The sequence below is a fragment of the Chionomys nivalis genome, chromosome 24, assembly GCF_950005125.1.
Source record: "Chionomys nivalis chromosome 24, mChiNiv1.1, whole genome shotgun sequence".
Lineage (NCBI taxonomy): Eukaryota > Metazoa > Chordata > Mammalia > Rodentia > Cricetidae > Chionomys > Chionomys nivalis.
Window position 1 is genome coordinate 13,643,807 of NC_080109.1, and position 13,784 is coordinate 13,657,590.

A 13,784-nucleotide genomic window follows, 5' to 3' on the forward strand; every position below is an offset into this window, starting at 1 on the left:
TCCTGCTTAGAAAAACTAACTGTTCTGCCTGAATTCTAACTAGATTCAAATTAACATGACAGTATTGTAGTTGATGGCTTGCTCTATTCTGTGCAGCTGCAACACAATACCTCAGACCTGATCCTTTACAATGAACAGAAACACACTGGCAGGGAGGTTGGAGGCCAGGTAGACAAATATGGCTGGCTGGCTTCTGAAAAGGCTTTCTTTGCTATTTCATGGGAGAAAGGTAAACAGAAGTCAAGAAAATACTTCAAAAGAAATCCACTACTTATTACTTCGGTAACAAATCCAACTCCGCTATAAATATTAATTCACTTAATAAAGCTAAGTTTTCTGGCTTAGCTGCACTTTAAAAGATCTCTTGTCCTAACAATACTGTACCAAATCTCCAAATATCTAACATAGGACTTTGTTGGACTGGGGAGATGAGACATTGAAAGTACATCAGTATTCAACAACCACTACAAAAGCAATTCTTCTTTTTCTGCATAGTGATTTAAATAATGATTGACGATGGATTTAAATTAAGTCCATTTATATTCTATTCTTGAAGATGGCACTATGATTTCAAAACAGTATAATAGTGGCTATTTACTTATTCATACACAATTTTTTAAAATGCTCTGAAAGATGTTCTAAAGCAGTTAACTATATAATATTGCACATGGATGAGGATGTTGGTACAGAAACCTTAACTACTAATCCATAAGTAATGCTGGGATGCATAAGTTCAGCATCATCACACCAAGCTGCAAATGAGGCCCTGTGATATTACAAATTTCTGAGTATTGTCTCTCAGTAACAGTTTGGGATATAAGTGACAAGATACCCCTAGTGAAACAATAATGATATTTTGATTGCGGGGGTAACCAACAAGGGTCTCATTGGATTCAAGTCTTGTTCAATAGGAAGAAATACATATATGGTACTCTAAATCTAGTAAATTAACAGTGGCCAGAAGATCACAGACCTCAGAAGAGAATCTATTACTGCCATTTTCCTTAACTAATTTAATTTCTAATTTTATTCCAAATATACCTACAATTAAGTGTAGCCCTCACCCCTATATGGAGACCACTACAGAGACCCACAGTAGCCAAAATTCAGAGGGTAAGTGATGATAGAGTACCAAACCCCAAATGATACATCTGCAATTCAATTATTCCACCTAAGCCTCACAGAATATTGTGGAAGAGTGTCAGGAAGGACTGTAAAAGCCAGAGGACTGGAGCCCTGTTTTAAGATGTTCTCTGATATCTTCCTCATATGAGAGGGAAGCTGAACAAAAGAATCTCAACAATATGGCTGCCCATACAAGGTTTGCAAAATGACAACATTAAGTTGACATGCCTACATGGATAAGGGAAATTCCACAAGATTTCAACCTTGATGAAGAATTACAGTCAATGGCTGCTAAGAGAGGGAAAATCAATCTTTTCTAGGGATAAGCTACCACATAGGTTGTCCAATTCCAAATATTCAGTCCTGGACACATGTCCATATGAGTAACACTAGCGGGACTCAGTATGTTGTACAGACATACAATTTAATAACGACAGTTAAGGAAGCAGTCACCAATGTGGGAGAGCGTTGCGGGGAGAAAGAGGCAGGAGAGATTTAGATGTGTTCATGTGTGAAGTTCTCAAAAAAACAGTCTAACAAAATGTTATACCTTATTTCAATACAATAATAATATTAAATAAAATGTTTTCATGTTACAGAAATTTCATCTTCTAGGAACAATTGTCTACAAATAAGATACAGCTAAGTTCTTAAAATTTAAGAGAAAAATGAACAGAAACAAGAAAAACTTGTACCAATGTTTAAAAGATAAATTATTCTTACAAAGCAAATGTTATACCATGTAAATTTTTTAAAGTTAATGTCTTTAAATCTTAATAAAATCCTGGATAAGATCAGTGTCTTTCTCATATTAATCATTCATATCATATTAGAAGAAAAGGCAACTGTCCTTTAGACCCTATAAACTAATACCCCTCAAGTTCCTATTAGGTTCCTTAAGTCTGCACATCAGCAAAGTAGGCTACCACAACGAGTAAGTCAACTTAGAACACACAGGAAATCCATATAATAATCATTCAAATATTCCAGGCTTACAAAGCTATTAACATTTGCAATTTGAAAATATTTTTTTTAGAATCATCTTATCTCTTTTTATCTTAAAAATGAAAGGCTCGTTAATGAAAAAGTTAACTCCCAGTTATACATTCCCTTCTTTCTAGTTTTTATTATTACCAGCCAACAGACTTATGAATCTAATGGGTAAGAGTGTACCTTGTTTTGCCACTGATACACTTTATTTTGCTTTGTGCTTTAAATTCCACAGTAAGTATATCACAGACATTTTAACTGCATTGATAAGGCAAAGGTTCTTATACCTGAAGAAACGTGTAGGTTATTTTTCATATATGAAGAAGCCCCTAGGTTTTTTGGCATAAGTTCAAACATATGTGATTGGATTGAATATCCAGAATGGACTAATACATCCATCCTAATTGTAATGTTCTGTGTTCTTTTTTCCCCCTCTCTTCATCTATACATTATAAAAAGTTATCTGGAAAAAGACAGCAAATGAACTAGTAGTGATAAATTTAATAATGCTGTAGAAATTGCTTGTAAATATAATTAAGTATAAATCTACATAAACATATCAAATGATGAGGTGGGAAACAGAAAAAAAATGGAGAAAAAGAAAAGAACCTTTTACTAATGACAAAACAAAACAAAACACAACCCACCCCAAAAAAACAGAAGATTCTTTTGCTTCTCTAGAAATTTTTAGGATAGTTTATGTCACTTATGTCAACCCCTAATTCTCATTATTAGTAATCATGGCATACTACAAAAGAGAAGACAGTCTGCAATTACAGAAGACACAGTCAGCTTGAATTAGGAACTAATTGACAACGGGCTAATCCACTGAGGAGTTCCTACTGAATGGGCCAAGCAGGAGGTATGATTCATACGGGCTCCTGCCCCCTTCTTTCCTCCCTCTATCCCTGTTTCTCTCAACCTTTGCTTCCTGGATGCCAAGAGATCCTCTCCCATACCCTTGTACCATGTTTGAGCCTTCCCATAGGCCTAAAGAGCAACAGACCAGGGAACTATGGGTTGAAACCTCTGAAACTATGAGCCAAAACTGCCCCTTTTTCTCCTTCAAATTAATTTTCTCAGATATTTTGAAATAGCAATAACATCAAAAATAGAAAATAGTAAAGCAAAATAAAGGCACCTATTTAATGAAGGTATCAAATAAGATAGCAAATGTCACTGCTTAAAGGAATTTCTGGTACTGAGAAATTATTTAAAATGAAAACCTTAATGAAATGGAAAGTTACTATGTACTATTCAGAGAAAAAACATGGTCATGTTCTCTATGGTTATGTAACTAAACATAGAGGGGAAAAAAAGAATTTACAGAGAACTAAGGAATAAGACAGTTCTCTGGCACATTTTCATCATCTAAATTCATATTTCCCAGTCTTTGGAACTTATCTGCATCCGTACCCTTCAAATCTGCCATTATACTGACTCTTTCCCTTTACCAAGAATTACCTCCATACCTTCCCTGGGTCTCATCTGTTTAACCCATCCTTTCTACGCATGTAGCTGGATACCTACTATGTGATGTTAACACGGATTGCCAACTTAGCAGAATCTACAATCACTTAGTAGACAACTTTTAAGCCTGTTGATGAAGGAGCTTCTAGCCTGGGTTAACTGAGCTGAGAAGACCTACCCTTAAGGTGGGTGGCACCATTCCTTGGTCTGCAGTCCCAGACAGAAGAAACAGGAGAAACTGAACTGAGGATCGGCATTCACCTCTATCTGCACCCTTACTACAAGGCTTTGTGACCAGCTGCCTTGAGTTTCTGACACCATGGCCTCCTCCACAATGATGGCCTGAGCCTTTAACTGTGACCCAAAAGAACCTTCCTTTCTAAAGTTGCTTTTTTCAGCTGTTTTGACATAGCAATGAGAAGATCTGATCCCTATCTCTTTTCTTATAATGTTCTAAAACTAGAATTTGAATTTTCCTAGGATAGTTGTGGAATAGTCAAGAAAAAATTACATCTTTTAAACTTTTGCCACAAGGTTAACATTTCAAAAAGTAAATAAAATCTAGCAGTCCAGACAGGGCTTCATATCAGCACTGTAAATGTGACATAAAAGCTGAGAACAGAAGGTGCAGAGCACAGCGCAGGAGTTAAGAGAACTTGAAAGTCTAGAAGATGACCCGAGTTCAGCTCCCAGCCCCCAGAGGCCAGTGATTCCAGCTACAGAGTATTACATGCTCCCTTCCTGGCCTCCTCAGGAACCAGAACACATGTGCACTGTTGTAGTTTGAATGTAACTGGCACCTATAATCTCATATGGCGTGACACAATCGGGGGTGGGGCTTTGTAGGAATGGCCTTGTTGAGAATGTACGTCCCTATGGGGTGGGCTTTGAGGCCTCCTATGCTCAGGATACCACACAGTATTTCAGATGACTTCCTTTTGCCAGCAAGATGTAGGACTCTCAGTTACTTCTCCAGTACCATGTTTGCCTGCCTGTCTCCATGCTCCCAGCCATGATGATAATGGACTGAACCTCTGAAATTACAAGCCACCACCTCAATTAAATTTTTTCTTTGATAAGAGTTGCTGTGGTCATGGTGTCTCTTCACAGCAATAGAAACCCTACTAAGATATGCTCATTCCCCATATCAACACATATAATTTAAATTTAAAAAAATCTTTTTAAAAAAGTTAGGTAGAGACAAAAAGAACAGAAAAGAATGTAAGAAGAGTTACATGTTGTTATTAAAATTAACTTAATAAATTTTTAGAGAATAAAAACTTCAAGAACCATGCAAGATACTGGCAAGCCCTTCCCTTCTTTTCCTCTTAAAGGAATTTACCCACAAGGGCAGGAACAGGAAGCAGCTCAGAGAGAAAGTTTAGTCTGCACGCTGCTGTGGCATTACTAATCTGCACTCCACCAGCTCTTATCAACTCACCGTTTGACGCTGTGTACTTCTTTGTCCTTGCCTTTGTCCTTCTCCTTGTCCCGCTTCTCTTTGTCCCGTGCTTTGCGTCGTTCTCGGTCCCTAGACCTACTACGAGTTCTTCTATGGCTGGATCTCTCACTGCTTCGACTATGGGAACGTGGACGAGGTCTTGACCTGGACCTACAATGAACAGATTTTATTAAATAGATTTAGTCTGCCTTGGATTAAACAAGCAATTGACCTTTTAAATTACTTTAAAGTACTTAGTTTTAACTCTAGAGCCAAAACTTAATTGTGCAATGGAAGTATATGAAGGATAACACACATGATCACACTCACTTAAAATTCTACGACGAAATAAAAATGATGATGATTTTGAAGGAAATTAAGGTTCAATTAAAATGCTAGAAAAAGAGAAATTTTGAGCTACAAATAGGATAAAAGACTGTCATGTAAGTTGAATAAGAATTAAGAATATAATCTTAATAACTATAATTAGTTAATAACTTCTACAGTATAAATTTCCTGAGGAAGTATCTTCAGGAGTATGGGTGGAGAAGACAGAGAGAAACAAAGAAATGTGTGATTATAGATATATAATTTAACTAATCATCTGACTTTATGTACAACATATGACTTTAGACACAGCATGCTATGTACCTAAACTTTATAAATAAAACCAACCTCATGTTAAGGAGAAAAATGTTGGCAAAATTGGCGGTAGGAGTATGACTCAGTGGGCAAAGTGCTGGCCGTGAGAGCATGAGGCCCAGAATTTGCATCCCCAGCACTCACATAAGAAGCTGGGCATGGTGGCCACCACGTGTAACTTCAGCATTGACGGGTGGAGACAGGTGGACTGTGGCAGATTCCGAGACTCTGCTTGCTGACTGACTTAGCCAAAATGGTGAGCTCTAATATCAATGAGAGTTTCTCTCTCAAAAGTAAGGTAGAAAAGAGACTGAGGAAGATATCCTAACATGAACTTCCAGCCTGCACATGTGCTAACACAGGTGAGTGCACCTCACATACACAAAGGTGTTAGCAAGTAAAAGGTTTGTTTTGTTGTTGTCTTTGGATGATTTTGCAATAGAGGCATCCTGTTTTACTCAGACTAGGATTGAACTTCCAAGTTCCAACAATCAATGTGCCTCAGGCTCCTGAGACACTAGAACTACAGATAAACAGCACCACAAGGGAACAATGAAAAGGTAAACAAGGTGAAGTCTTCAAAATTCAAATAAGGTCTTAGGTCTCCTCAAACAATAGAACAAATTAAATGTATTTAATATAATCTGTAAAAACAGTGTTTTCATTATCCTTAGACTCTCTTTTATCTACCCACTGCCCCTTCTATTTTCTCAATGTGCGAGTAAGACCACTAACCCACTCCATCGCATGAACCATATAAAGTGATACATCATGGGCTAAGAAGGAGTGAATTCAGGTCCTTGTCAGAGTATTGAGAGAATTCCTCTAGCAGACTCAGAATCCTACAGATAACTAAAACTATATAATAAGGCACAGGAAAGTGACCAAAAGCAAGAGTTTGCTGGGAGTGGGATGGGACACATATTATTGGAAAGGTGAACAGCCATTTATAAGATGCCACTCTTCAGATAAACTCAAGACTGCACCCAGAACAGATAAACTCCAACCAAAAATTTTCAGATTAGAAAACCCACCAAGGACCAACTGTCAACACAGACAATAAAAGGTGAATTCTTTAAGAAAAAGTCAAAAATGATATCCCAGAATTTGAGGTAAGTGCTAAGCCACTAAGCTACATGCCCAACTCTGTGATATCAAAAAAAGAAATTTTATGTAAACTATTTTCAAAGCTCTGTCTGAAACTCAAATCATCTTAAGAACAGTAGACTCCAAACCACTAAGGATGAAAGCATGAACCCAAAATTTCAGCTGTGCGCATAAACACAGACCTCTGCAACCTCAAATCAAGTTAATATCCTGCTGAAATAAAGACTTAAGATCACATTACTGAGAAGAACACAACAGTATTACCAACATGATACTCATCATGCCCAGGATAGATTTTTTTTTAATATTCTATACAGACAAACAAATACATAAAATGTGCTCCATTCTTGGGGTGTAGAGAGGAAACAGTGCAGTGGATGCACGCATGGACTCTACAGTAGGGCAGATGCTTGAATTAGCAAAGATTTTTTTTTAATATTTATTTATTTGTTTATTATGTATACAATATTCTGTCTGTGCATATGCCTGCCGGCCAGAAGAGGGCACCAGACCCCATTACAGATGGCCGTGAGCCACCATGTGGTTGCTGGGAATTGAACTCAGGACCTTTGGAAGAGCAGGCAATGCTCTTAACCTCTGAGCCATCTCTCCAGCCCCATTTGCAAAGATTTTAAAGTAGTACTTATAACCACGCTTACAATGAGTAGAAAACTAAGCAATCTCAGTAAAATTCCAACAACAACAACAAAACCCTCAGGAAAATAAAAAATAGAAATTCTAGAACTGAAATAATCTGAAAAACAGTATGTTGAATGAGACTAGAGACAGACTGGTAGACGATGAGATCAGAATCTGCATCTCATAATGACTCAATCACAATTATGGAAACTAGCCACAGCTGTAGTGGACATCGTGAAAAGGGTGTTTACTATCAGGACTTTCAGTTCCAGAAGCCTTGTTTTAACCAGTTAAGCATGAAAACAAAATAAAGGAAATATAACAAGAAAGGGATGAAGTCGAACTATCCTAATTTGTAGATGATCCAATACTATCTGCAGAAAATCTTAAAAACTTCACCAAAAGATTATTAGAACTAATAAAATAATTCAGTAATGTTGCAGGATACAAAGCCAACATACAAAACTCACTGCAACCAGGCATGATGGCATAAACCTGTAATCCCAATGCTTGGGAAGTCAAGACAAGTGATTAGTGAATGGAGGTGAGTCTTGCTACTCAATGAGTTCTAGGGCTATTGTAGCAAGATCCTCTCTTAAAACCAATCAAAATGTCTCAGTAGCATTTTAGTTTTATTTTTGGTGGTCCTGGGAATCATACCTAGGGTGTCACTGATGTTAGGAAAATGCTCTACTACTGAGCTTTATATCTAGCTGACTTAGCAGCATTTAATACACCAGAGAGATGAGAAAATCAGGAGCACAAGCTCATAACAATAGCTATAAAATAAAAGCCCAGAAATAAATTTAACCAAGGAAGTTAAAGAATTCTACAATAAATGTTACAAAATCTTAACAAAAGTAATGAAAGACATAAAAACACTGAAATTTTTCCCATGTTCAAGTATTGAAAGAATTAATAGTTAAAACATCCATAGCTCTCCAAAGCAATTTACAAATTCAATATAACCCCTGTCAAAATGCCAACGACTTTCTTCATGAAGCTATAAAAGAAATCCTAACAGTTAATGTGGAAATACAAAAAATATGAACTGCTGAACAAAGCTAGAGACATCACAATACCGGAATTTAAGAAATAGCTCCACTATACACTCAGAGTCAGCAACACAGTATGAGGCCTGAATAACAGACACACAAATGAATGGCACTCAATGCTGATCCCTGAAGAAAACCAACTGCAGCCAAAGTAATTCTTGACTTGGTCCCAAAATATGCATGGAGAATGGAGAAGCCTCTCCAATAAACGGTTGTGCTGGAAAGGTAGACACCTAAACACAGAAGAACTAAACAAGAGCCTCTCACCCTATACAAAACTCAATTTGAAATGGACCTAAGAATTAAATTTAAGACTGACATTATCAGAGGAAAACGGGAAATCTTCAAGACATTGGTACAGAAAATTATATTTTAAATATGACATAAAATGCATACATGTCATATTGACAAATGAGATTAAAATACAGAATTATATATTAACATATATTATTATATAGGTATCAATAATTGGGTTTGTATATATTTATATGTTAACTAGCATATAATATGCATATAGCACATGAATTAATGCGTGCTAACTAAAAATGCTAACTTTTCTCGAGTGTTTATGGATTTCACATCATGCATCCTCATTCCACTCATCCCCCCCATTCCCTTCCTATTGAAGCCTCCCCACAAAACAAAATTTAAGTGAAACAAGCAAACAAACAAAAAACTAAATAAGAAAAATCTCAGCATGGAAGCTATAGTGTGGCTGAGTCACACAGTCCCTTTAGTCCATGCATCTTTATTCATAAGTGTTTGCTGCAATGAATCATTGATGTTTGAGACCTCTGGTTTCCATTACCCTCTCAACACTGGACCCTCACTCGGACTCCTCTTGGACACCCTGTTGTTGCTCTGTGTCATGGGGATCCTGCAGCTTTGGATCTGCAGAACCAGCCACTTCAAGTGCTCCAGCAGTTCATAGATGGGGTAAATGTTGGGCCAGCTTTCCCAGGCGAGCTCCCCAGAACTGCCCCCGCTAGCTCACCCAATGTAGCAGACAGCAAGGAGGAGGGCCAGTTCTCCTTCTCTCACACCCTAGGTCCAGCTCACCCCCACTCACACCACCAGGGGCAGCTCTATTGTTTGCCTAGTGGAGATGCTGGCTGCTCTCCAGAATGCTGCCCCTGGTGAGGGCAGGGCCGGCTCCTCCAGTCTCATGCCCCAACCCCAGGTCAGTTCTCCTGCCTGTCACAAGTGGCAAGGGGTGGGGGAAGGCATATTTCCTTTACCCTTGCCATCCCATGGCATACGAGGGAAGGGGAATGCGCAGCTTGTAGGCTCTCATGCCTACAAGCCCGGCTCACCTGCGCCCTTGCCAACAGGGTCAGCGCTAGTGTGCTGCCCAGACAAGGTGCCAAGCCTGCTCTCCGGTGGGTGCGGAGGAGGGGCAGGGCCAGTCTCTCACTCTTACCTGCCACAGTGGCTAGGGTGAGGGAAGGGAGAAACCAAGAATTTCTCTAAAGATAGATAAGCTGCTTTCAACGCTAAAAACACTTTAAGAGCTTTATATCTTGAATAAATGTCTAATAATTTAATGTAGTTTGCTTACTTTGCCTCTAAGAATACTGCTGGAAAAGATATACAGCCATTAGTAGTTTACATTGTGGGTTATAGCTGAGGTACATTTTGGCAAAATTTTCATTGCACTCTTAACTAAATATACGTGTTAGAAATGTACATAAAATTTGATAAATATTAAGTTAAAATGAATAATTCCTCAAATAATGGTTTTTCTCAATGAGTTATTTCTTCTCTGACAACCTGTTTCCTTATATGCAAAATAGAGTAATGCCAACTGCCATAAGATACCATTTACCTAGAGAAAAAATTGGACATCAGCAGCCATGTCAGTCAGGAGAAAGGAAGCATCAAGAGGGCAGCAACTGAAGGTGCACTAATGGGATTTGTAGTAGCCGAGTCAGAAGCATAGGAAATATGTTTCTCTTCTACTATAGCTAATGCAATTAAGCAGTATTCTGATTCCAAACCTCTACAATCTTAAATTTAGCATATGGCTCACCCAAATTTTGCTGTATTTATTTCTATTAAACAGGAAAGCAAATAAGAATCTAAAGTGCAAAAAGACATAAAACAAACAAAACAAAAAACAACAAGTCTTCTCCACAGGTAATCCTCAATAACAAAATAAATGACCTATCACGTTTGCTTCAACAGGAAGAACCCATCCCCTACCATGCAATAACTGAAGCCTGCTGAGGACAAGCAGAGGTCTAGAAGCTAAGGTACTATCCCAGGAAAGCAAGAGTCGGCTGGCACTGTCCCCAGACAAACACATCATCATCACTATCCCATCATCACTGGAGCAAAGCTACTGTGATCAGCAAGGCATCTGATCAGTTACTATCAAACCCAGCTTCCCCTCAGCACCTTCCTTGTCATCTTTACTCTCAATTTATCAATTAAGAAAATTCTGTTAGCTTCAAAGCTATCTGACATAAACACTTTGCTGTTGAAAACATATGCCTGCAGTTCTCCAAACTTATCTTGCTCATTATTCACCAAATACAATCAAGAAGTTCATGTCATTCTAGGATACCTTCCAATCATTGTTTCTCATTATGTATTAAATAAGGTAGCAAAACCATACCTATAAATTAAGGCACTCAATACATTAAACAAAATAATACGTTTTAAAATATCACAGTATACAATGTTACAGGATCTTCTTCCTTTAAAAGGCAATGCTCATTATCTTAATCCTCACACCGTGGACCTCTTAATCTTATCATCTTCACATTAAAAAGATAATCCAAAGAATAACAATGGAAAAAAATTGAAAATGCAAAACTACAGGCAGAGTTAAATTATAAAATAGTTTAAAATCACACACAGATTTTAAAAGAATTAAGCTAAAAACAAAATTGATTAAGCTACTGACTTCTTCGTAATCACAAGAATTATTTGACAAAAATTTGTATAAGATCCATATCTTAGACATATGACCAGTTTTGTTTACAATTAAGTAGCTTTACTTTCAAATCTTTAGAGTCTCGTCATAGAAAAAATGACAAATCAAAATAAAAAGATTTCCTACTCTGGCCTAACAGACAAAAGAGAAAGGAAACTATATTAACATTTAAGATGTTATTTGTCCCCAGTTCCTTAAATAAGTATCTTTCTGATAAATCACTCTAGAAGTCTCTGGAGTACAAAAGCCAATATGGAGATGTATTATAAGCAAAGAACCATTTGGTAAAAAATGTGAGACTCTAGAACACACAATATATAAGCAATAAATGGACAGCAAGATGTCCTATTATACCAGATAAATGCTTTCAATATCTACAGAATAAGAAGAATAACCATAACATCTCTACATAAAATGAATTACTGCCCTCAAAAGCCAATTTTTCAAGTTTAATTGGCTAATAAGTTCTAAACACATGTAATCAAAACAGATACCTTAATATTTTGTCTTTCAGAAAACAGCTTCAGTACTTCAAACAGTCCTTAAGTTGAGTGCTACAAATAAAGATAACATTTACTATAAAATAAAACTGTAATTAAAATTAAATAATTATACATTGAATAAGACCTAGCATAGATTTTATGTCAGGAGGACACTGTAAACAGGACCCAATTCACTCACTACCAGAACCTAACTAAAGCCATAACGAGGAGAATTTTTAAAGACCTACACCCTGTACACTGTGGAAAAGGAGATGTACATCGTTGGGTTGGTGGTAAAGGAAAACTAGAAAGTAAGATGCTGAAACTCAAACCTCTACAGAAGAAAGATTACATCAAGGAATCTGAAAACTGAATATCACAGTAAATTATTGTCTCTTACTTTAAGAAGATCACAGAGATCAGTGATGCATACATAGCTCTGGATCTCTAAGGGCATTTTCAGGAAGGATTAGTGGAGAAAACTGCCCTAAACTTCAGTGCTAGCATCCCATAAGCAGGTAAGCAAGGCATACACAATAGGAGGAAAAGAATGAGCAGGGTGCTTCCTTTCCCCGTTTCCTGGCTGTGGAGATACTTTGTCATGCCTTTCCTGCAACAATGAAATGAGACCTCTGAAACCATGAGTCACTAAAACTGACAAAGAATCAACTTGGCATCACCCTTCTCCACTAAAACCTGCAGAGAAAACCGAGGAGTTCGAGGGGCGGGGGTGTACAGGACATGTGCTTCAATGCAACGAACAGCAAACTGTCCTTTAAAAACAAACTAAAAAGGAAGTACTATAAGTACTAGCTTTTGCTATTCACAAACAAGTCAAGGGTATATGACAATTTCTAAATCAATCATCCAAACTATAACTAAGGACTGCAAGTTTTGGCCAGGAGGGAGGGGCACACGCCTTTAATTTCAGCACTCAGGAAGGAGAGGCAGGTGGATTTCTGTGTGTTAGAGACCAGCTTGGTATACAGAGCAAGTGCCAGGACAGATATGGCAGTTGCACAGAGAAGCCATGTCTTGAAACCTAAAAGGGTTGGGGGGGGGGGAGCGCATAGGAAAAAAAATTAAATAAAATTAATCTAAAAGAATGAAGTAAAAAAATAGATTCATGGACAAACAGAAAATAAAGACTAAGATAGTAAATTTAAATATATTAGTAATAAATATAATTCAACTAAATAATATAAATAAAAAGGAAGAGATGATCAAACTGAAATAGCAAAACTAGACAACTTTCACAATGAAGTTGAAAAATTAAAATCAAAGAAAGGTTTAGTATGGAAAAATATGTAGGCATAAGCAAAAAGAAAAGTGAAGAACTGTGCTAACATCTGGCAAAGCAGTCGTCTAGGGAGGAGCACAGAGAGACAAAGAGAGGTCATCACTTCTTAATGGCAAGCTCAATCTACACCAAAAGAATAAAAAGTCCAAATTTGTAACATGTAATAACACAGCCAAGAAATATATAAAGCAATAGTAAAAATCTTAAAGGAAGAATTCTAACTGTTGTACATTTGAGTGTGAGTTCTGGGTAACTAACAAAATAAACAATAAGGAAAGACAAAGACCTGGATAAATGTTTAAATCCAGCTATCTTACTATTCTTCAAAACCACACATTATTTATTCCTATCATCATGCTAACTGATAATATTGTTTAAAATAAACCATATGGCAAGTCAAACCATAACTCAACATACTTAAAATATAGAAAATGTTCTATCTGAAGAGAATTAAAGAGAAAAGAATAAACAAAAAATAGGCAGAGTATTCCAAAAATTAAGGATGCATGTCTATATAACTCATAGGAAAGAAGAAATCACAGTGAATATTTTTAAATATTTGAACCAAATGAAAACAAAGACATTCAATAAATGT

At 37.0% G+C, this 13,784-nt stretch overlaps 1 protein-coding gene across 1 annotated transcript in view; it reads right to left on the bottom strand.

The window, feature by feature from the left end:
• Positions 1–13,784, bottom strand: part of Rsrc1 (arginine and serine rich coiled-coil 1) — a 284,228-nt gene that overhangs the window by 201,605 nt on the left and 68,839 nt on the right. The window contains exon 4 of the mRNA XM_057756995.1: positions 5,027–5,197. Coding sequence (XP_057612978.1) covers positions 5,027–5,197 — 171 coding nt within the window. The remainder of the gene's footprint in view (positions 1–5,026; positions 5,198–13,784) is intronic.